The 25,266-nt window shown below is 41.4% G+C and overlaps 1 protein-coding gene across 1 annotated transcript; it reads right to left on the bottom strand.

Annotated features, from left to right (window-relative positions):
* Nucleotides 1–327: 327 nt before the first annotated feature.
* On the bottom strand, nucleotides 328–11,724 carry CCDC174 (coiled-coil domain containing 174). The gene is made up of 11 exons (XM_015641413.2): nucleotides 11,628–11,724; nucleotides 10,197–10,301; nucleotides 9,131–9,231; nucleotides 8,197–8,255; nucleotides 7,089–7,269; nucleotides 5,511–5,606; nucleotides 4,514–4,650; nucleotides 4,036–4,130; nucleotides 3,659–3,806; nucleotides 2,701–2,835; nucleotides 328–1,726 (listed from the first exon to the last, which is right to left on the bottom strand). The coding sequence occupies exons 1-11, from the start codon at nucleotides 11,667–11,669 to the stop codon at nucleotides 732–734; spliced, it is 2,094 nt and encodes a 697-aa protein (XP_015496899.1). The 5' UTR covers nucleotides 11,670–11,724; the 3' UTR covers nucleotides 328–731.
* Between the last annotated feature and the right edge of the window lie 13,542 nt (nucleotides 11,725–25,266).

Raw genomic sequence — 25,266 nt, 5'->3', positions numbered from 1 at the left:
TATTTAATGACTCCAGTATCACAGTTTTTAGGGAAAAAAAGTATGAAACAAAGCTGTATATGTAATTTTTTATGCATGAAAAACACACTTGGAGAATTATGAGAGGATTTTCTAAACCAGTAAGACAGTAATGTGAGGTGTCAAGGCTTCTGCTTCAGTGATGTGTTTATTTTTAGCCTACCCATCATTATTCATCGATTTCTGCAGTATCTCCACCCTAAAATGCTACACAGAATTATGAGTTATATATGGACCTCAGGAATGCAGAGGCCATGTGAAACACCACTGCTCACTAGATAATATTCTGCACTTAGAAAAGACAAGAGATTAAGTAAGAAACAGAATCATTCTGTATTTGACAGCAGAGGACTTACCATTTCCATACAGTTTCTATGCATGTGACTGAACTTGTAATACCTCCAAACCAGAAGCCACCTGAGAGCAACCAACTAAAGGGGTTTATCTCTTGAAAGAAAGTTATTAATATACCCTTAAATTCAGGTGTAAATATCAGTTAAATTTTAGTAAAGAGGTAAGAACAAAAAAAAACAGCAAAAAACAACGGGACAAAATATAGCTGTGATGTAAAACAGCTTAAGTGTCCAGGAGATTTATTCTGATGTACTTACAGAAACTTATTTTTCCCATATGTGGGAAAATATTAATTCTGCTGAGCACTAATTATATTTCAGTACTTTAGATCATGGTTCTTGTTTATCTTTTTGCTCAGCTCAAGTCACTTGTCTATAATAAGAGAGCATATCATCTAAACTTTGGTAAAGTGGTTCCTGATTTGGCGTGTCACTGCTGTCAGTCTGCACTGGGGGTGCCACATCCTGAGTGCTGCAGCCACTGGCCTGCGTTCCTGGTGGCACATCCTGAGTGCTGCTGACACAGGTGTCTGTTCCTGGTGGCACATCCTGGGTGCTGCTGACACAGGTGTCTGTTCCTGGTGGCACATCCTGAGTGCTGCTGACACAGGTGTCTGTTCCTGGTGGCACATCTTGGCTGCTGAGGTCACAGACCTGTGTTCCTGGCGGCATATCATGGGCACTGAAGCCGCAGGTCTGCATTCCTGGTGGCACACCCTGGCTGCTGCATCCACAGGTCTGCATTCCCAGTGGGACATCCTGGCTGCTGTAACCATAAGCCTGCATTGCAAAGGGTATCTCAGGAGCGCTGTAGCCATACCCATGCATTGGTGGCACCATTCCTGGTGCTCCATAGCCATAAGCCTGCACTGGGAAGGGCACCTCAGGAGCGCCGTAGCCGTAGGCTGGCATGGGCGGTGGCACGCCCTGGGTGCTGTAGCCATAACCCCGCAGTGGTGGTGGCACAGCTCGGGCACCGTAGCCATAAGCCTGTGCTGGTGGTAGCACGTCCTCATCGTCGCTGCTGTCATCCTCTGCTGATGACACGCCCTGAGTGTCATGGTCACCGGGCTCTGCTGACCCTGGCTTATCTGGAATGTTGCTGTTGGAAGCCTGTGCTGACAGTGGCACGTCTCCAGCGCTGCTGCTGCTGCCCTGCGCCGATGGCCTCTGTCGGTTTTGTGCTCCCTCTGTTTCCAGTTTTTCAGAGGTTGTTTCAGAACTGTTCAAATTCCTACTTCGGTAATAATCATCTTTCTTTTGTCCCAAAAAGTAATCAGATGGTGGTGCAAATTCTGGGTCTCGCTCATCTCTTAGTTCTTCCTGTTTCTTTTCCCATTGTCCAAACATCAGTTCTGTTAGAAACAGAAAAATGGTAGATTTAGCATAGATTTCAAGGTCTGAAGGTCAGTCAGACAGGAGGGAAAACAAACCGGCAAACAAAGAAGATGCAACTGTGTAAAGCCACCTGAAGATCCTTTTCCACCTCATACTACACAGAAATACAAGAATCTCGTGCAGATTCCTTCAGTGGACCACAGTTAGTTCACTTTGCATTTTAGAGTAAGCTGTCCTCTGCTTTCTGAGTGTAGTGTTTGCTGCAGTGTTGCCTGTGTGTTTGTGACATACCAGGCTTCCTCAGAGGAAGGAAAAAAGCTTGTGTCAGGCAGGATAAAGATTTATGAGATAGGATCTGAAAATTTGGAGTTTTAATGGAACCATGAAGTTTTCCCTCACAGTGATGTTCATTAATGGAACATAAAATCGAAAAGAAGAATCTGGAAATACCAGTATTGCACATAAAAGGAATAGTGCTGTTAAAGTAATAAAGAAGATGAGCATTTATGTGCTTTGCCTATTCCTTGTTTGCTTTTACTTAGAAGTCAGGCATCAGATTAGCCATCACTTTGTGACAAGGAAGATGCTTCAAAATGGGACACAGGCACTGAAGTGGTCTCTGCCTGCATCATGTTTTAGTACTGTGCTGTGCCTGTTTGTGTGAAACATCTTGCTATCAGGTAGCACAAACCACAGGAATATATCAAGAAAGATCACACTGTACATCTTATGAACTACAGAATTTGTCATTCTGCCAGCCTGTCAGGATCATCCAGAAATGCAGTAATTCATATAGAAAAATTTTGGGGACATTATAGCAGCTACTGGCACCAAGGCATGCTTGTCAGTCACTGCCCTGGACACTGAAGAGTCATCAGTACCGAGGCAGAAAGGATTTCAGTGCTTCTCAGTCTTTGGTCACAAAATATAAATGAAAGTGGCAGCATACAGGCTTTTTCCCAACAAAGTTCCTGAATCTACATTTCCTTACCTTTGCCTTTATCCCACTCTCGGACATAAGGCACTCCAGGCTTTGTATCTCTCCTCTCCTGGATGATAACCTCGACTTTCCTACTTGCTGAAGTAACCTTAGGAGGTTCTGGTTCCTCAGCAGCACCCTTCACCTCTGTGTTACAGGAAGAGATAGTAGAGATTGTCAGTTACAGAATAAAATATGACCCTCACAGCTAAAAAGAAGAACATTTATTTCCATGCATTTCCAATAAGAACAGCTTCACTATTTTATTTACTGGAGAAAACAATTTGCATTCTTATTCTTCTGAACAACCATAACAGAGAGAAGTGACATGATGCTGTTCTTCATTTCCAGAACATTTCACAGTTAATCACTTGCATGGAATTCTGACACAGGGAAATCTTAGCTACATTTTCCAGTGGGAGACAGACAGTAAAAGTTGACTATCAGTGTTGTAAGGGAGACAGCACAGAGACAGGATTAGAATTCAAATTCATTATCCTAAATCCTAGAGTCAGCTGTATCTCCAGTTCACACACTGCACTGAAATTGTCACAGTGAATATTGTATGATATCAAAATTGACTTGTTACTACTTATTCTACCTCATTTTCATGGAAGAAAAAGCCAGTACAGTGTCAGCAGTTCTAATCTCAACCTGCATAATTAACCCAAGTAATTCCTGCTGTCAGGTGTGAATCAAAAAAAGGCTACATTCTACATACCATATTTCTACCTGCATTATTAAGCTACTTCTGGCATGATTTTATATCTACACACAATTACATCAACTTTCATTATCCTAACAGTTATGTTAATTGTACATATACATATTATATACAAAGAAAAATTATATGCAAAGAACACACAATACAACCTATTGAATGTCTAAACAAATAATAAATTAGAAATTGTCTGTCCATAGATCAAGGTGAAACAGCAAGTGTTTAACTTAAAAAGGCAACAGATCATACCTCCATTCTCCAGTTTTTCTGCCTCTTCCTCTAACCCAGCTTCCCTTAACTTTTTAATCTTCCGTGCTCGAAGTTTGGACAGCCTTGCATCTAGAGCTGCCTTCCTCTTCTCCTTCAGCTGTTCACGTTTATTTCTCTGATCAAGCGTCTTAACAACAATGAAAAGCATGAATTAATCTTCCTTTGTTATTATAAACAAGTACATATCTTCCTTCACAAAACAACTAAAAGTAATCCTAATCAAGTACCAGGTTTCAATGGGAAAAAAGAAACCAGTTGCAGGCATCACCTAATACAGCACTTGTACAAGAAATCGGAGACAGTAACCACTGAAACCACTCTGCCCTTGCAGCCCAGTCTGCTCTTTACTCTCATACCTGCTCCCTCAGCATATCCAGGGTTGCCCGTTGTTTATGCCTGAGCTCTTGGTCCCGAGAAAAGGCAAAGTAACCAACACCGAGCTGCCTGGCCTCTGAAAAGGAGAAAAACAATAGGTTTAAGTTAGCTTCAGTTTATAATTGACAAAAACTACAGCCTCCAGGCACCCTGCTTTCAGGCATGGAATTATTCCCAACACTGAGATGGCTAAAAAAGGCTTGCTTTAGATGATACATCAAGTGAAGCTTCCTGATGGAGAACACAGGAGGAGGTAGAGAAACATTTGAGAAAAATACAATTTGAAGAAAAAATAAATCTAGACTTACATACTAGTAACTTTCAACAGTTACTGCACATGTGGCTTAACACACACCTACACTTTGCCATACAGGCACAGGAAATAACTTTCCCTTGCTCCCTCTGCAACTGATCTCTCTGGTGATACAAAGGTGAGTGATATAAATTATGGCAGTGTACCATTTTCTCGAATATCCTCATAATGTATGGGTCCCATGGGTTTTCTGAGGGCTTCTTCTTCTTCCTTTTCCCACTGCTGCCTCTGAAGCTCTCTTCTCATGTCTTCAGATAACAGAGTATTCCCATCAGGTTCTTGTCTAAGTAAAAAAAAAATAAGGATTACAGAGCAGAATTTACTAGTTTGTCAGTACCAAACAGTGCAAATATGATTGGGTCTGATCCACTATTGCAGTTTCCACAAAACACAGATCATTGCAGACACTACTTAGTGCTACAATGTTGATGACTATGGTACGTGATCAAAATAGAAATACAAAGGTGCCTCTAAAACAAGGTACTGGTAGAACGTGTTATTAGAAGACAAAATCATATCCTTTCTCAGAAGCTTCAGGAAGTAACTATCCAATCACAGAATGGGAGATGAAAAAAATCAGTTAATGGCATCTTTGGGGGTTCTAGCAATCACAAAGAGGAACATTTCACATTTAATGTAAGAAAATTAAAGGTATTTGAAGAAACAAAAAGCTAAGCATTTCCCCAAGAGATCCATGCAAAATATTAATATTCAAATAATAATACAGAAGTAATTTTAACAGAAGAGCTGTTAAACAGCTGTTTAACAGAAGAACAAAACCAAACAAATGGAGGTCTAACAAATTTACTTTGAACATCATGAAGAATTTGGAATTGCTAAAAGACTATCATCGGTTTCCATGTTAAACAGAACCAGGAATCATTTTCCTGGCATTTTACGGGACATATATCACAAGGACTTATAAGAAATACAAGGACTCCATTTTTTAAAGATGCAACAAATATATGAGACTGCTTCATCAATTTATTAAAACCTTTCTCTGAAAATTATGCAGATCTAGAGGAAGCAGTAACATCAGCTCTGGATTAAGAATGGATTGACAAAGCACAGCCTCTCTTCTCATTAAAAAAGAAATATGTTAAATACTGAGAGGAACATGCAGCTCCATTACAGAAACCACACCTTTTCCCTTGAAGTTCCTGATCCATTTTAAGTAGACTTGGTAAATCCTTCTTCATACAGCGTCTAGATCGGCCCAAGAAATCAACATAATCAACCCTGGAATGAAAGGAAAAGAAATGTGATGCAAAACTTCTATTTGCAGATTGACAGAAGTCTTACCCAGAAGACAGAAGCAGTGACCCTTTCCAAAGAGCATTTGTCACCTTTCAGTCTGTGTGTGACAGTTGCTCCTGCTTTTCACTTAACACACTCCCAGTTTAAGAGGACAGTTCTGAATGGGGCATATGACATTTCTACCAGACATTTATTCAATCTCCCTTTGAGACCCCTGTTTGCCAGGGCAATAAAATGGTGTAAAAAATGTTCAAAAGTAACAATTTCATGTAGTTTTCACAACAAAATGGAACTCAGACTACTGTTTGTTTCCCATGGTGAAGATAATGATGCAGCATTGACTTCTTGTAGATATGAAATTGCTACAATACATTTCAATTATCGGTCTAAAGGCCATTCAGAACAGACTGATAGTGTGCATTCAACTGGCATAACAAAGGCTGACTAAAACACAAGCAAAATGTTCCTCTGAAGCTATTGTGCCTCTTATTCAGCTCTATAGTACTGAACACCTGATTTAAAGTTGTTGAAAAAGCTATTAAGAGCTACATTTATTGTCCTGAAATGTAGAAAGTTCTTTAGCATCAAGCTGCCTCAATTACTCCATTCTAAAGAATATTACATCTGAAAAAGTATGACTGGCAATTTGGCTCCCAACCCCCAACTTTTAAAGATCAGTGCTTTAGTAAGTCTTCTACATAGTTTCTAAGGATGTCTACAGTTTAGTATTTGAATAATGGGGATGCTGTTTTGTACTGGTTACTGTTGGTTTAAACCGGATACCAGAAGTAAAATCTCTTGTTCCACAACCATTTTAAACAAATGGGCAAGGAAAATGTTTAGTCAGGACTGGTTTCATAATTATTCCTAATATCTCAGATGGAAAACTAGTGGCTACTTGGAATGACACAAAAAATGGTCAGAGACTATTTGCTGTGCTGCAGCTAAGTGGAAGAAATGCTGAAAATCGTGTTCTTATTCCAACCAGAGTTTCTTGCCTTTAAGAGAAGCCTGTACAGTGAAATGACTGCTCATTTTAAAGTCACAATTAAAGAAAGGAAGATGAATGCCATAAAATCCTCAAGTTTTGCTAAAATACATTTCAATTAAGCACATCAAAGCACAAAATGGTACCAATATTGTGATGAATACTTGCATAAACAATGCAAGAAAATAAAAGGAGATTATGCTGTGACCCCTATAGTGTATTGCCCTCACTGCAATTTCTCAAGATCCTGGATGTAGATTCTGTTGCAGTGTTACCTATGTAGAAATGAAAGTGACATGGAGGACTGTCTATAGGAAAAATGAAAGACTGTTAACACCTCCTTGTCAATGTGTAGTATTACACAAAAAATAAAAACAAAGATGCTACTTCACACATTTTGGAAAAGTATTTTCTCATGCAATTCTCAAGAATAAGAGTTTGGGCCAGGACAGATGAGCCCAATCAGTAGCACCAACCATTCTTCATCTGGGTCCTCTGGCGGTGGAATGTCTGCTTCAGGCTGAATTTCCTCCTCATCTGTGTCTCTTTCTGAAGTCTTCCCAGCAGCTTCGCTCTGATGCAGCTCCTGTACTTCGTGCTGTTTGTCTATGATCTTCTGAGTGAAATCTACCAGGTACAAATCCTCAGTTTCTTCATCTAAGGGAGAAAATCAATTCTCAGAGAACAGCTATGAAAAGAACAGAACTGAGCACAAAATCAATACCAAATAGCCATAATCAGCTTTTCAGCTGCCAGCAATGCCCTTGACCACACTATTGGGGAGTACTTAAACCTCATTCAGTGCCAAACAAACGCGGAGCTATCAACTGGCTCCACAGTGATAACTTCTATTTCTGAATTGAAGTTTCGGGGCATTGTGTGCAGTACAGAAAAGGCTGCATTTTCTTTGCAGCAAAACATTCTCTGCTCATTAACTATTTCATAAGCCAAGGATTTGTACAATAACAGCTCAAATACTTTTTTTGATGCTTAACATTTGGTATATTGGCAGGAGCCAAGCATTCATAAGGGTACTTTATAGAAAAGTAGAGGAAAGTGGTGGGGTCACGTGGATGAAGATGGACATTGGTAAAGAAAACAGATTACCTGCAAGGAGATTTATATTCTATTTTAATAATTACTTTTTGAAAGGGACTGAATGTGTGAGAGAAGAAAGGAAAAGATTAGCATTCCCTAACCCTATTAGCTGCATGGCTGACATTCACATATGGACCAGCCAGACTCCTCTCCCAGTCCTCTTCTCCTCATAAAGGTCCAACAATTAGACTGCAGAACAGAGCATCAGCAATGCAATCCAAGGCTGCACAACTGAGAATAACTTTTTTTGTTTTTCTAAGATACTGTATTGAAAAACCAGAATATAGTCCACCCACTTAATGAATGAGTGAAAAAAGTCCCTAGTGCTTTACTTGGTCAGGCTATTCTTCAAAAGTAAATTTATTTTCTCCAGTAAATGTATGCTTTCTCCTTTTCAAAGTGGAAGAAGCCATGTCAGTCACTTTGTATAATAATTCCAAGAATTTATACATATATAAATACTCATTCTGGACTAGTATTGTTCACCTGGAAAGTCGCCTTTTACCATTTTCTCATACAGCTTTGCTTTCTCTTCAAGCTTCTTCCTGAAAAAGGAAAAAAAAAAGATTAACCTTGCAATCCTGCCAATTCCAAGCACAGTTTAAAGTGACCTTAGATAAATGGAAGAGGAAAATCCTGGGAGTGCTTGAGGTGTTTATTAGAAGCTGACATGCCTGGCTTTTGTTTTGAACTTTCACTGGCATTTCTGGAGATACTATCTTCTCCAGTTCCAGAATTTATACTGAAAATAATTTTAGTGAAGTTACAAATTTAATCTTAAATGTAATTTGTCAAGTAGACAAAAACATGATGTTACAATAATTCCACCTTTATCTAAGTATGGTCATCTGTCAGATAAATACTAGAAGCTAAACCATTATTTGCAGATACTGAAAGACAGTTTTACAGGGAAAAAAAAAGAGATAACACAAAGTTACAATTAATCTTGGAAGCTGAAGAGAGAACCTTAGCTAATTTCTGGAATTTCAAAGAGCAAGAAACTACTTACAGAAGCACAGCAAATGGTTTATAAATGGCATTTTCAACATATTTCTTTTTGTACAACCAAGCCATTTAGAAAATTAGGTAATTCTTGAAAAAGTGATCCATTTCCTGCCAAGCCCAAGAAACACTTTGCTATAGAATTTTGACATCTCACTGCAGTGGCTGGTAATTCTAAAGAAGACTTTTTAAAAAAATAAAGTAACCTGACACTTTTAGACAGGTGTGATAATGTGAGGGTATGAAAGCATGAGACTGCTGGGATGCAGTTTGTCCACTACTGGCAAAAAGTATGGATGATGCTGGAGTTACTGGCTGGTCTAATGAGAATTGCTAATCCAAAAAACTTCTGTGCTTTTCTCAATACCAAAAAACAAATTTTGCAAAGCATTCCTTTCTTACAGAGCCTATGAGCTACCTTGATTGATCCAATATATCTTGCTCTTCTGCCTTCTGCTCAACATCTTTTGCAGCTCGATTTACAACTCCGGTGTTCTGTTTGGCCCAGATATTCGGTTTCTGCGGAGAATAATTTTGTAACAAACAGATAAAAATATTGAAATGGTATCAATTAAAAAAAAAATATTTCAACTCTATAATGCAAATAATGCACGTCAATCATGGAAAACTTTGTAAATAACATCTTACACACGTTTGCCTTAAGACTATTCCTGTGCTGTAGGATACAGCTGGTATATTCTGAATTAACACAGCTGCAGGATGATATCATAATTAAGGGCAGGCTGAGAAGCTAAAAAACTCAAAGACACCTAGAAATCAGACAAAATCTATTCTGACAAAGATGCTAAGGTTAAAAAAAAGCCAATCATACAATCTTGCTGATTAAATACGTGGATAACATTTAACATTTTTTAACATTAAATTTGTGGCTAACAAAGCCACAAATTGTTTCTATTCTCTGTTGCCTCTATTTTAGATAAAAAATACAATCAGTTGGCCTGCTTGCAGCATAATACTGTAAATGCTGCATGTGCTTCAAATATGGCAGGGAACAGCACATTCTGATTCTAGAAAGCTACAAAATGAACAAAATCCAAAGTGCAGTATAGAGTAAAATAAGAGAGATAATTGTGTACTCATTCTTGTATACCACAAACAGATAGCAGAGCATTTATCAAGGATGTTCACTGACTCTGGAAGAATCTATTATTCTCCATCCTGCAGCATCATGCAAAATCCTCTAAATAAAAAAAGAAACATATTTTCCTATAATTAAAAGGTGTGGATCCTTGGGGAATGAAGATTAAGTGGGGATTTAGACAGGCATAAGCACAACACTAAGCTTTCCATTGTGCACAGGAATCTCACCTGGAAATGAACTTCAAAGAATGTTCTCATCATGTACATTTTATATTTGACTAGAAACACAGCTCTGAGTATTTACTATTATTTAGATTTGAATATTAACTTCTTTACTTTCAGGAAAAAAGAATGAAAAAACGACAATGGAAGATTATTTATACCTTATTAAAGGTTCTGGGCTTTGCAAAGACACCAGCATCTTTCAGCAGCTTTTCTTTCTTGAACTCCTCTTGCTTTCGGAAGAGTTCGGCTTTGAGATCTACCAGCTACATCACCAGCAAAACAACACAGAAATAACAGATCACAGACATCAGTTACTGCAATAAATAATGTATCCCTAGGAAACAATCTGTTATTTAGATTTATAGGAACATTTGATTGCATTTTCATGTGGAACTCTGAAGCACTGATCTGATCACCAAGATCACCTTTTACAGCAAACAAAATAAAGAACCACAGAGTGCAAATTATGATTAGGGATTTAAACAATCCCCAAAGATATCTTTGATCCTTTGCTACATAATGAGGATAAGAGAGGCATAGCTGTCTAGATTTTGCCAGCCTCTTAATGGAAAACAAATTTAGGAGTAATGAAAAATACTACTGAATATGAAGAGAGAACTTTTAACCATTAGATAATGAAAAAATCCTGTCTCAGAAAAGAATTGATAAAAGTATGAGTAGCATTGCCATCTGTGACCAAGGTTCATCTCAGCTTTTATTAAGAAACATGATCGACAGGGGTGTTATATTGGAATTACAAAACTAGTCTGGAAGAGAACATTGTACTACTCTTTCTGCAAGTCCTAAGGACAACAAAATTCAGAAATGTACATTAAACCCAGAAAGTGGAAGACTTTGGTACTGATATTTGTCCCAATCACTAAAGCAGGTACTTTTCAAATCCCTGGGACAACAAAGTGCAATGTCCTAAAAATTACCCATTCTCCCTTCTGGTTTGATGTGATCATCCAAAAATTCAATGTAAAATATTTCACAGGTGACTATTAACATACATGAACTATTTACATAACTCTTCATCTGAAGTGTTTGGCAGCATCTCTCGTGAGCATGCTGGAGAGCGGTGAGGGGCAGCACCTCATCATCCCTAAGGGTGGAAAGTTAATCTGCCACAGCAGAGACCCGCTCCTTAGGAAAAACTCTTTTCCCTGTTATGGCCTAATCTTGTCATTACATCAGGAACGCGAGCAAATCCAGGCCCGGCAGACTCGGGCTCGGAGCGCAGGGCGTGTGCCTGGTCAGAAAGCGAGGGGACAAAATCCCGGCCCCGACACTGTCACAGACCCGATACGCGACACAGGTGTTACCTCAGCCCTTAACCCAGCATTTGCTGCAGTGTCGGCACACGGCGGTGGGGTTAAGGCGAGGAGACAGAACACCAGCACTTCCCAGGTGTGCTGTTTTCCCTGGAAGCGCTGGCACCAGCGCATCGCCGGGTCGAGCCTCACGGCCTGCTCCGGCCAGGCCCACCCCGCCTGCGGGAGCCCCGCGGCTAAGCACACCTCACAGCCCTACAAGCCCTCTGGGCAGGCGGAGGGATTCGTTTTGCCTCTCCTCGCTCAGTCACTCACCGAGGACGCGGCCACGTCCAGCGGCTTCTTCCTCCGGTCCATGGCGGGACCGGCCCCACCAGCGCCTCCTGCCCCGCCGGGCGGCTTTGCCGTAAAGGGCGGCGGCAGCGCGGCGCTATCGCGACAGTGCTGCCTAGGATGGGCGGGCGCTCGCTGCCGCCATCTTAGGGAGGTCAGGGGAGGTCAGGGGGACTCGGCCTGGTGTGGTTGGCGGGGAAAAGCGCTCCTGGCCGGGGCTTCCTTGCTTTTGGGTCATCCCCGTGCTCAAACTGAGTGTGACAACGAGCGTTTCTGGCAGGTGCGGGACAAATCCTTCAGGTGTCCCACTGGAAATGTCCTTGTGCAGCCGGGCTGGAGCGGCTGCTGTTGTGGCAAAGCTGGGGATGCCCTGAGCTGAGGTGGCCGCTGTGGCAGGGACTGGCAGCATTGCAGGCTGCCCCAGAGCTGGGCTGGCGCTGGATGAAGGAGTACGTGGTTCAAACTTGGCATCAACGTGGACCTGAATGTGGGCTCATTACCTGGTGCCAGTGTTAAGTCACATGCTGAGGCCAGGTATTCCTATTTTTCATTCTTGTTTGTGCAAAGTGGGGAGCTGGGTGGTGAACCACGGAAGGTTACTTCACTGATCATTCAAACTTCACACTATTTATACAATGTAATAAACAAAGGCATCAACATTCATTGGTTACAGATTACTCAGCTCCCCTCTTTGCTAGTTCAATCTCTTGTTTCTCCTGCTAATTATTCTGCAGGCAGAGTTCTTCCCTCTGTTTGAGTCTGGGGCCCATTTTAAGTAGGTGGTCAATGAGTTGTCACTCTCTCCTACTGCCAGAATCACCTTTCTCCAGGTACTGCTCAGTTCTGGCTTCACTCCTGGTACCTCTCATCCCAACAGCCCGTTCATTTGGGGGTTGTCTTCTCTTTTTCTTAAAACAGATTAGCCAAACATAAGATGCTCACAATGCAATTACTTAAGCATAACCATCCAGCTATAGCTACTGATTAACACCTAAAAAAAAAAGAAAAGTTTGACTCAATCCCATATCAAAACCTTGAGAACCTCAAAATGTGAGGGGTTTGGTATCATCAAGAGAAAAAAACCCCAGAAAACTCGAAATAACAAACCACACCAAAAACACCCCAAACACAACCAGGAAAAAGCCCAGCCCAACCAACTCAAACTAAAACTCTCTTTCCTGCCTTAGTTGATAAGTGAGTGCCACAAAGATAAGACCTGAACATAACAGCCAAGTGCAAACTCACCTACATGTGATAGATCCAGCTATGTAACCTCAGAGAGGAGCACAGGTGCTCTTGGTGAGTAAGATTCAGAGTTTTTGCATCCCCATGAATAAAAGGAACTGTCTGATGGGTTTTAATTGAAATACAGAAGATCTTAGCTATCTGTGATTGCAAGAAGAAGCTGTGTCTCACTTGTCTTTAATAAAGTGGAGAAAATATAAGGTGCTCTGGTGTTGCTTGGCAGTGTGACAGCTGATAGAAGCACCAGACACAGTTCTGAGATTTGAAATACATTGCTTTTGTTTTGCAAGCTGGGTCAGGCCCGTGTTTAATGGTTTATGGACAAAGAATTGCAAAGCTGACTGAGATAATCAGTTGCTAAGAAAGCTGCACCTGTATTCCAGGGAGTGTAAAGTGTGCAATAGAGAAAGAGCAATTTCTGGCCGTAGTGAAGCTGTCTTGCTTTTGGCTGTTTAAAAAGGGGAATTGGTGAGAGATATCAGACACAGAGAAGTGCAGGTCATATCAGAGCCATAAAGTATTTTAATTTGTGGTGGAAGAAGAGGAGCGTGTGTTGTTGAAAAATAGGACAAATGAATGAAAACATCTGTGCTGTTCTAATTAAATCATGCTTCAACAAATCATTTATTGTTGCTTGTTCAAATCTCACCTAGTGACAACACTGAGAAGGAAAAACAGCCCAAACCCACGCCAGGGTTGGTTCTCAAAATGATCCTTTCTGGTTGAGGATGAGATTCATCACTAAGTTTGTAAGGAAAATCTGTGCAGTTACATCACAAGATGTGGAATAAAGAATTAATCCTAGAAATTCCAAGCTGGCTCATGCTGCTGTGAGGATTGCAAAGCTGGCACTTGTGTTATTTCAATAAGCAGTGGATTGTTCTGTGGGTAGCAGAGGTCTGGCTAGGCATGCCTGGATTGGGAATGTGTCAGGGTCACTGATGCTGTGTAGAAGCGAGGGATGTGTGTGAGATAGCCTTCTGCTCACATTGTCTCTCATGTAGCATCAGCAGGCAGGGGAAAACAGGGACCAGGACAGAGGGGAGCCCTGCTGCTGCCAGAGCTGTGGGATTACTCTGCTGCCGGGCTCCCCTGGGCTTGGGATTTGGCACTGAGAGCACACCCAGACAGTGCTTTGGGAGCACCGCGTGTCGGTTCAGTGGTCTTGGATTTACAGCCTAAGAACTGACAGGCTTTCACACATATGGTTCCCTCAGAAAGGCTCCATGTCGACTCTAATCTGTGAAGGGCTATTCTGTGCATTTTTTGAATCCAGCCCACAGAAATTCACAAAATGCCAATGAGGGAGGAATAAGAACACTTCAAATTGTGAAGTAAAATCAGCTTAACGTAAAGAAGTGAGGTGGGGAAGGAAAGGAATCTGTTTCATGTACAGTAGAAGCTCAGTGTGGCTCTGATGTGCTTATTTTTTATCAGGAATTTGTGAAAGCTGTACGAACTACCACATCTGATCTCAGACTGCTGATAGCCCTGAATTCCTGGGGAATAATTGATTCAGCATTTCCAATTAGTATGCTGCTCATTTTAGCATGAGGTCTAATTGTATTTGTTTCCACAAAGCTGCATCAACACAAAAAGCTTGTTTATTATTTTTGAGGAATATTTAGGATCATAGTGGATTGTTATAAGGGGATTTTTAATAAAAAAGTGGTGTTTCACTATCTCATAAAATTGGTGAGAGATGCTGCACAAATCTGAAATGAATCAGTTGCAAAGCTTTGGTGTGGATTTCTCCTACACTCCCCTACCAAAACCTGCAGGAACCCCAGACCAAACTATATTGATGTTTGGGGGTTTTGTTCTTCAGAGACTGATTCTCTTATCTCACATACTAAGGTTTCATCCTACCCTAAGGCCTTGATATTCTGACTTATTTTTCACATCTTGGCTTTAAGATGAAATAAAACTGAGTACATAACAGCTGGACATTTTGTGAGATAAGCCCTAGTGCTAGGGCACTGTGTCCTCATACACTTTCAGAGCCACTCAACATAAGACAACTCATCTGTGTTTTTCTGGGGGATGCAAAAATTCCTTCTGGTTTTCTTTTAATTTTTTTTTTTCAGTCTCTTAATCTCAGAAGTTATAGTATGAAAGAATTTGTGTTATGCCAATAAAAATATTTTTAAAACAGACCAAAGTTGTTTTTTTTTTTTTTGCTTTCTATAGTTTGCATTTGTGGAATTTGTGTGTCTTAGTGTGTGTGAGGCCAAAAATGACTGTGTAACAAGCAAAACTGTTTGCAAACTATTTCTTGCAGCATCAGAGGTCCAGATGTGTTTCTTTCCTTCCCAGAAAAGATTACATCTCTTCCCAGCATATTTTTTACTTTCTTCTCTATATTTTCCTAAGGCGACCTGAAACATAGGTCTAGACTTTTGTGTTTTTTATTGTATTTTCAGAAATATACAATTGCTGCCTCAAAACAAGCAAAAAAAGAAACCAAAAGCCCTTTGATAGAAAGTCTAGATGGACACTGTGGATTTTTTTTTCAGGAAGACTTGAAGTTAGAATCATTTAATGGGTAATTGGCAGGCATGCAGACTAGGAGGGAAAATCCCAAGGGATTTCCTGTTGGGTCACAAGCTGCAGTGCCAGATTGCTTTTGTGCTATCTTAGTTTTGCTTGCAAACTAAAAATTAGTCAAAAAAAAAAAAAGAAAAAAGAAAAAAAAATCTGATGATGACTTAATGCTAAATTGAATGGAGATCTAAAGGAGCTTTGTCCTGTTCTTTCTAGAACCTGTATTTTGTGTTCAGTTTTATAATGCATTTTAAATCATGTCTTCTGTCTACAGGGTTGTCCTATCTTCTCTCTTCATATATGTCATGAGATAGGGAACAATGTTATGTGCTTGTTGTATAGAAATTGGAGTTCCTCTCAAATACAGCTTGAAAGTAGGGATTTCCTAAGATCATCCAACAGCTTCAATCAGAAATAGGCTTAATGTGATTTTGCAACAGAATCTGTAGGAGTGACATAGTTACTGCAACCAGAATTAGCTTAGAAAACTGTTGATAGCCATGATTTTTTTTAGCATTTTTGCAAGCTTTGCTGCAAATGGGCGTAGTGACCCTTCATCCTTTGGAGAATGTGTGCATGCTCTTAAGTCTGATGGACATAAGAAAGAAAAACTGAGCATGAGTTCAAAAAGAATAGGTTTTTCACTCTTTTCCTGTACTAAAGGATACCAACAGATATATTTTCTACAGTGGAGATGTAAAAAAGAAATTTCCAAAGGAAATTGGCTTATCAATTTCATTGTTGGGTGGCTGTGGATATTTTCATCCCCTGAACAGGAGTTCTAATTCATTGGACTGCATTTGTTGTGGTTTCTGTGTGGTTGGCATAAAAGACAAACATGCCCTTTAAGGAATTGCTCAGCTCCTTGTGATTTATCCATTCATCTGTCCACCCTTCTTTCACCATCTGCTTCTTCCGCTGTGGACATGCGAAGTTGCTCCACGCCTGCAGCAAAAAGCAGCCTGGATGGTTCAGTCAGGCTTTTGCATGCAGCAGAGTTTTCCTGTCTTTGCAAGCACGGATGGACTTGCCTCTTTGTCAAGGTGTAGCCCTATAAAGAAGCTGGGTCTTGTATTCCAGCTGCACATCTGCAAACTCCTTCGAGACACTACAGACTTGTCTTTCTTTGTGTCTAGGTCTGGGATGCCAGGCTGGAGAAAATGCCTTGTTTTTTGTCTGCGGAGAATGCAGGACAGAGGTAAGGCAAGAAGGGAATATGACAGCAAAGAGAGATTATAATCGAGGGGATGCCCATGGGAAGTGGTTGAGTTCAATGCTCCTTTTTCTGTTCATTGGTATTCTTAAAGCTGAAGGATCCAGCTCAACAATTATGACTTTTTTCTAAAAGAAAAAAATCCACAGTGTAGCTTTCCCATAAGAAAGCACATTTTCGGCTTGAAATCTGTTCCCCTTCCAAAGTGCTGGTCTAGATGCTTTTAGTGAATGCACACCTTCTTTGCTTACAGCTCTATCTTTTATCTGAACCTGGTCTAACAGAGCTTTTATGGTGGTAAAGTTGTCTATTAAAAGCATCTACCAGAGCATAACATTTGGGAACTCTAAAGCTCATGTACCTACTTTATGGTCTGTTTTTCTCTAAAAGGAAACACTGGGCTATTGATTGTGTTAGGTAGAGATATGCTCGTTGTAGCTGTAGCTTTCCAAAGAGGCTACTTTCTAGTTGTGAGTTTAAACCCTGTTATTTATGTTCATTTAGTGTCACAATGATGATGTAAGTCATGTTTATATCGCTTCTTGTAAAATGCTTCTGTTTATATCCCCCTGTTTGAGCTGAATTATTTTAAACCAGCAGGCTCATGGCAGCAGATTCAGGTTTTCTGACATGGTGGCAGAGATTTGGGTCTTATAGCACATTACTGGGCTACTTTGGAGGAGAGAGAATAATTTAGATTTACTTGTCTTTGCACAATAACGCTGAATTGCAGTTGATATTTTTTTAATTGTGGCAGTAAAATCTGAACTGGGTGGGATTTCAGTTCAGTACAAAGCAGTATGTTTTTTACCAACAGAAATCTCTAGGCTAAGGACTTTCATTTGTCTTCTCAGGCTAGAAACGCAAGAAATCCAAAGGATGTGACTGTCTTAAGAATGAATAAATAAATAAATATGTATGTATACACATAAATCCTTGTTCTGTGGTTGTGAATGATCTTTGAATTGCACTTCAAGATGCAGACATGAAGACATCTTCATCTTTTGTGCACTTATTGTTTATAGATGGTTCTTGACACTGAGCAGCGAACTGGCTGGCATAATAGAAGAAATTATTGCTGTATGTGTGATTTCCTGATGCATTGGAAGGGTCAAATCTGCGTACTTGGGCAGGACACATCTCTGGCATGGGATCATTTTTACCTTGATGCACTAAAGAGATTTAAATCAACATAATTGGGGATGGGGTTTCTCTACCATATGGGCATTGATTACCTAGCAGTCATGCACCATCTGCCTGCATAGATGGCTAAGTGGCAGCTATGATTAATTTATTAAGAGAACAAAACTATCTTGAAAATGCAATCTCTCTCTTACTTACACTACTCTGGTAGTGAAAAGCTGCTGTTAGATGTTTTAGAACTAAGGAAATCTTTTTCCTCCACTGTAGCTCAAAGCCTTGGTCCACTCCAGTCTGGATTCCTCTTTATCTTCTACGGTGAGATTTATCTGCAATGAAGTGTTCTTTCACTCTTCCATCATCCTGTTATTTATTCCAAAAACATGAAGTGAAAAACCTAACTTGTCTTTCAGGACAATAGTTGAGCACTGTCCGTGTTTGAGGAGATGCTCGAAAGGCTGTTTAAGGTAATTTTCCCAGGAAAAGAGAGAGCAGCGTCTGAGGAAGAAAGGAATAGCTGTGGGTGGCTGTGTCCCGGCTCCCCTCTGTAGCAGTGTCCCGGCAGTGCCACTCGGGCTGGTACAGGGATCTCAGGGCGGTAGATGGCACTGCGAGACTGTTACTGCAGCTCTGCAATTCCTTCTCAGCGAGACCGTGAGTGCTTGGCAGAGCTGACCCCGCATAAAACTGTCTCCCCTGCACTGCCCTGCCGTCTCGCCAGCACTGGAGGGGTAAATTTGTTTCTTCTCCCCACTCCTCTGGTCTCATACATGTAAAGTTAGGTGAGAAATAAGACAAGTGGAGAACCCAGAACAGCAAAAAGTGCTGGCCCCAGATTTCCAGCTGCCACTTTAAGTCTGGTGAGAGTTAGTGGGACTTGAGTTTTGGGTTCTACTTTGGCCAGCTCTGCAATAAAAGTTGGGCAAGTGCTTGTACATTAATTGGCAGAAATAGCAGCCATTCTTTCAATCTCCTACCTGACAGTGGCTTTGCAAGGGCTGAGGTTGAAGATTAAATAGGTAAGGAGTTCTCCACAAGGGCTGTTAGCTTTCCAGGGACACTGAAACACACATCCCAAGGAAATCCATGTTCCTTTTGCTTGAGTGATCCCTATCCTGTCACTGAACAGGACTTCAGCCACTAATACAAAGGTTACTCCCCATACAGGCCTTCTGATACAAATGTTACTTAAAATAGAAGCCCAGAAGGCACCAAAGTGTTGCTATATTTATCATGAAAGCTTAGAGTGATTGTAGATGTTATTTTAGCAATAATTGAGAAAAGAAATATTGAGTCTCTCTGCATAGAGAGAGCTTGAAAGTGTGTGTGGCGCTGCTGCTATTAGTCAAATATAGACAAGTAGAATGAGAACTAGAATAATACTTCAAAATGAATAACTACATCAGGCAAAAGTCCAATGATTTCTTTATTAAGGCCTCAATGAGCGCCAAGCAGCTCCTCAGCTATACCAAGGATCCATACAAAATGTGAATTCCAGTATTTTGTGAAACACTGGAGGAGGGACCCCACACTGGAAGGAAGTGAAGGGGCTTTACATTTTATAGCTCTTGCCTACAGTGCTTGTTTCCTTGCTGATTTGGGAGAGATCAGAACACCGAAATGGCAATTATTGTATTTTTCTACCCCTTTCGAATGTGCATGCAAAATTACACAGTGTTTCCATTAAGACCAATAGTCAATATCAGTGATTTGCAACTGTCTTGCCTCCTTCTCTGATCTGAAGTAGACTGCAGTCATTAATATACCACTGACAGCTGGAGCTGGGTCACAATGAGAGGAATGAGGAGTCAAGACAGTCATAGTAATGACTTTTAACACATGCTGACAGAGATGTACTGTTGCTTTCTGCACCCTGCTCTTTGCTTGAACTGCTTCTGTTCATCAACCAGAACAAAGAAAAACACTACATTTTTTCTAATGGCAATACTGAAGTTAGTTTTCATGAGATTCAAGCAGTCGTGGGCTTTACTGAGAGATGGATGGATAGTGTTTCTCTGGTTACTATCAAGTGCAGTGGGTTTTGGTGGAATGGATGAGTGCTTAATGCCAGCTCTGGTTAAGGAGGGAGCCCGAGACTGTGGCACGTGTGAAGGCTGGGTCCAAGCCTGTCTTCATGTCCTGAGCCATCTGCCAATGATGCACAATAGTAACTCACCTCACAAATTAGTTTTCCACAACTTTTGGTTCATAGGATGCTGGATGCTGTTGGATCAGCAGGGCCAAACTATTGGAAGTCAAACCTGCCAGCTGCTACCCCGAGTGTCTGTCCAGAGCAACTGGGATTGGCTTTTCCCTGCCACTGTAGTTCTGAATGGACTTCTGGGCATGACAGTTACTGCAGTTATGTTAATAGAAGCCACAGAAGAACTTTCATTGTGTATTTCTTTCATGGTTGTTAAAAGACACAGAGCTATTCCTGGAAGAAATGACAAATCCCTGGTGATCGACTTTTTTTACTTGCACAGCTGGTAACCAAGAAAAATGCAATTTGGGAGTGCAGGAACAGCTTAAAGATCCTTTCCCATAAAGAACAATTTGTCAATCAGGAAAACAAAGCAAAATGTAGAGCATGTCCTAATGGGAAACCTTCCCAGGCTGTCTGGTACCTGACATTCTGGGTGGTGCAGAGCCAACTATCCTATACCTGATAGCTCTTTCACTTAAGTGATCTGCAAAATTTCCCTGGGGCATCTCTGCAATGAGGAGCAGAGATGAAACCTTACATTGCCAGAGGCAAATCTTGCTGCTAAGTGGATGCCTGGAATGAAAACCTCTATGTAGCAGTGGGATGGTGTGGAGACTTCTGTGGGTAAATGGTGGTAAGCACAGTTCTTGCTTGAGAGGGTTTTGTGGCTTTATGAAGGTAAACACTTGGACATGGTGCAAATGGTGATGTTTTATTAGTGATGCTGTGTGTGTGTCGGAGGCAAAATGTGGTGTGTGCAGGGGAAAAACTAATATGATAAAGAGAAGGAGGGTGTCCTGAAAGCTGGTTTGAAAGAGAAAGAACATGCTTCCAGCAATTCCATCTTCAATGAACAGTTAAAAAATAGCTCTTTGTTGTTGTGACCGAGTTCAATCTTGTTTTAAATTCTTCTGTCTTCCAAAGTAACACTCCAGAACACACAGCAGCTGTGTCCTTGCTGAATTGAGGAGATTTTAATACAGGATGGGACCAAAAGTTTTGTCTCATGTTGCACAGTTGTAAACAAATATTAACCATATTAAGCAGTTGTATTAGCTGCCAAGCTTCAGACTGCTTTCTGCTTAGATGTGAGGTTAGTACACAGAGCAACATGTAGCATGCATGGCTGCTTTGGATATTGAATTCCTCACATGTTTCACTAGCCTGGAAATCAATAGGCAGCTGCTGCAACGGAGCTGGGGGCACTGCAGGGCCCTAAACCCTCCTGTTAGCACGCTAAGGGGCACAGACCTTGGAGTCTTGCTTTAACATTGATGGTTTGGTGCATGAAGTGAGGAAGATGCAAAGCCTCTCCATCTTGCTACACTGTAATCCTCCCAGCACCATACTGTAGGTTTCTGGGTCACTGGTAGGTAAATGGGGATAATCTCTGTGGTGGGGCATTGGCAGTAAGTGACAAAATTAGGTTTGGGAATGAGGTGGACAGCCAATGTCATGTTTTTGGCAGAAAAAGTGACTGGTGTCTATGACTTGCTCTAAACAGCAAAGTTAAGAACCCTCAAGGGAAGCAAAACCAAAGCTTCAGCACTAGCACCAGCCCAGCAGTCAGGTCAGCAAAGACAGGCCTTGTGCCCAGGGAAAGGGATCTGCAGAGAGTGGTGTTGCAGAGAGTGGAAAACCAACTAGGGAAATCCCTGGGTTGGCTGGCCACAGGCAGCCTCACAGCTTCAGCACTCAGAGCCTGTTGCACACATACTTTGAAGGATTCCTGTAGGAGGAAGATGACTTTGGAAGGAGGTGAGGGGTGGGTGTAAGCCCCTTTGTGCTTATGCTGTGATTTCCAAGGGAAGAGGTGAAGAACCAGCTCCTGAGCTGACTCCAAGTATGCCTTTGGGACAGAAACAAGGAGCAAGCATTTCAGCTCCCTTCCAGCACAAACAGGGCACAGAGGTGACCATATCCTCACAGAGCCCATGAATGGGATGCATGCTTGTGTCAGTGAAATCCAAAGACATCTATCCAAAAGATATTCAGCCATTCAGAGAGATGAGTATCACCTAGAAGAGGCAAAATGACAGATTTCTTCCAGCCTTCAGAACCTAGTTGGACATGAACACTTCTGTGGAAATCCATAGTATAAAGTGTCTGACAAGCAGGCAACAAAAAAAGTAAATTGTTTGCACTGACTGAATTTAAGGCAAAACCAGAACCAAGTTGGATTAGTAAGTAAAGTTGCTATTAATCAACCTCTGGTGGTAGCAAAGTGAAGATAATCCGTTTTAAAATTGCCTTTAACCTTCTACCATGACAGGATCATTATTAATTCCATGATCTCACTGCTGTGTACGGGTATAAAAGCGAGTGTAGCAGCCAGTGAGACAAACCCATCGTGACGCTGTGTTGTGACAGAGATTGATGCTCTGTATCCCCACTACCCTTCCATGTACCTGAGAGGTGAAAGTAGAGACTGGTTCTGCATTAATGCAGCCATGTGCTATTAACATATCATGGTGGGATGAAAATAAATTTCCTATAGTCCCCGCCTTCTCCATGTACAGCTGTGAGGGTACGGGGTGCACTGCTTCAGCACTCAGCAAAGTAGCCCTGGCTTGGTAGAGAAAGAAAATTTATCTTTTACTTAATTAAGTCTAGGAGTGGGAGTGGGAAAGGAAAAGATTATTCTAGACACCTAAATAGATTTCCTTTGTGTAGGATTACATAGGTCAAAGTAATTTCTAGCTTGATCTTAACTATTGAATGCTGCCTGGCAATAGCACCAGGTCAATATGGAGGGGAGGGAGCCCACAGTCCTCTCTGTTTCCCCAGACGGCTTCATGATGCCTCCAGATCACTGCTGAAATAATGCAGCCTTGAAGGTGCCACCTCACTAGTGGTACATCTTCACTCAAACTGCAGGGAATGGTGAGGGGACAGAACACCACTCCTAAGGGTCTCCCAAGGGCCAGATCCTCACAGATTCAGAAATGACAAGAGAGGAGCTCTTAGGTCACTTGGTTTGGGGCCAAAAGTGAAGATTGACTCATTTCACTGACTTTCCTTGTTGCAGGAAGCCAGATTACTCTCGTTGTGAGATGATGAAATGAGTGACCCTCAGATTGAGGGAACACATGACAGGAGAGTTTGAGCTGGAGATGTATGGAGGCAAAGAGTTCAAAATGGAAACAAAAAAGCCTGGACATTCTCCTTTAACCCCTGCAGGAAAATGGGACTTTTACATAGAAGCCTCCTCTCGCCACACAAGTGGCATCACTGTCTATCATCCACCACATGCATGCAGCATGCAGGAGAGGTGAGATCAATCCCATTTGTAAATCCTGGTTTGAAGGCTTGTGACAGGCCTGAACCATTGCTCAGTAGCCAGATCCTGATATTGGAAAACTTGGTGCTTTAATATTTTTCTTCTTACAGCTATAGTGATATTTAAAGCACAGTGGAGCCAACTGTCCCCTCTCATGTACTACTGAAAACTTCTGGGAGGGAGAGGCAGAGTTTGAAGCTACCCAGGACCATAGTGACCATGCTCTCTACAACCCATTAAGAGCAAAACTGTAATTCAAGACCTCCCATCGTTCCTCCAGCCCTAGAGAGATACCCCAATATACATGCAAGGAAAACTCGGGTTTTTGTACTGACCCATACTGCCCATTTAGGCTGCACACACTGCAAGGCAAAGACCTTTCATTTTGCCCAGCGTAGGAGCATCTGGGACTTCAGTCTTGCTGTACTTTGTGTTCCTCAGTAGGGCAAGGACCACCAGCTGCTGAAACAGCCAATGTGCAGGGCAGAGTAATGTCCTCATTTGATCAAACCAGGTCATCCTGTCCTGGGGCATGTGGCCAAAGAGGAATCCCTGTCTCATAAATTTGGTTTGACAACTACTTCTTCAGGATTGGGGAGGACAGCAGCGCCTTCTAAAGTTGCGGCAGTATCGATGTCACAGTGGTGCTTAAAATCCTGCAGCTGGACATTTCAGTTAGACAGATTAGAGATTTCTCTGTGACATGGCTATTCACTTCTGAAGTTTTCTGTGGACTTCCAGCTGCCTGAAATATCCCTCCATGACTTCCCTCCAAAGAGGTACCATAACATCTGTCTTACACTGATTCTGCTTATGAATTCCCTACTGGTACTTCTAGGTAGGTTTCATTTTCTCTAGCCCAGTTTCCCATGTGAGTACTGAAGTTCGTGCTTGAGAAAATCTCGCCACGCTAGCTTTGTCTCTTTCTACAATAATGGAGATGTCAAATTCAATTCTTAAGACCTCTGAGCTGCTTTTTTCATCTAGTAATATGCTTGCTATTTTAATGTTTAATTATTTCTGTGGTAGCAGTGTCCTTTAAAAAGCAGTATTGTTGTAGCCATAACAGTCTAAAGACACTTCAGGGAAAGTTTTTTCTGAGAACAGCTGGTGTAAATGGCAAAACTAGATGAGCTTTTAGGTACAAAAAGTGTCAATTTAACCTTATTTTTAAGAGCCCCTTTCTCTATCATGTTTGTTTCAGATTCTCATTACTTTTCCTGAGGGCAATATTAGATCAATAAGCATCGCTTTTCTGGAAATCCTTTTCTAATGCCCAGAATCTGGATATCATCATGCAATTATAAAATACAGCTGAGGAAATCAAGGCACATAAAGGGCAGGTGATTTGCCTGTGTGGGTGGTTGAGTTAGTCATATAACTCGACAGCACTTGTCTCTGTGTGCTGTGTTTTAACTACTGTAGAAGCATAATTTCCTTTCCCCAGGATGCATCCTGGCTTCAGATTAGTCCTTTTTGACAAAGCTCCTGAGTTATCAGAATATTTGGAGCCCATCACAAACTTTCTATAAATTATCATGATGTGCCCTGATGCAATCTAGCTGTGGAGTTTGGATTTGTGGTGAGTCCCAAAAGTAATTGCATGGAAGGGGTGGTGGTGGAGGGGGTGTTGTGTTTTCCTTTGGGGAACAAGATGTGTTGTATTTAGCACAAGGAAAGGAGCTCTTTAAGAAGCTGTAGCTGGGTGGGGAGTCAATCCCTTCTTATGCTTTTAGTCTGAAGGTAAATGTGGGCAAAATTATACTTTCATGTCTGTGATTTTTTCTGTGCTACTAGTGGGGTTTAGCAGGTCTGAGCTGTATCTGTGCTCTTGCTGCCAATAGTCCTCAGGAAATCTCAGAAGTGATTGCTCCAGCTGGCTGGAATAAGCCTTCAGGTGCCATCACTTCCATCACTGTCCTTTAAACTGATGGGTAGCTCTGGTTAGAAACATGAAGGGGAATCAGTCTGTACAGTCCTGTTCTTTCTGTGA

This window comes from Parus major, chromosome 12 (assembly GCF_001522545.3).
Source record: "Parus major isolate Abel chromosome 12, Parus_major1.1, whole genome shotgun sequence".
Taxonomy (NCBI): Eukaryota; Metazoa; Chordata; class Aves; order Passeriformes; family Paridae; genus Parus; species Parus major.
The sequence above is the reverse complement of the archived record's forward strand: the minus strand, read 5'-3'. Positions and strand labels throughout refer to the sequence as shown.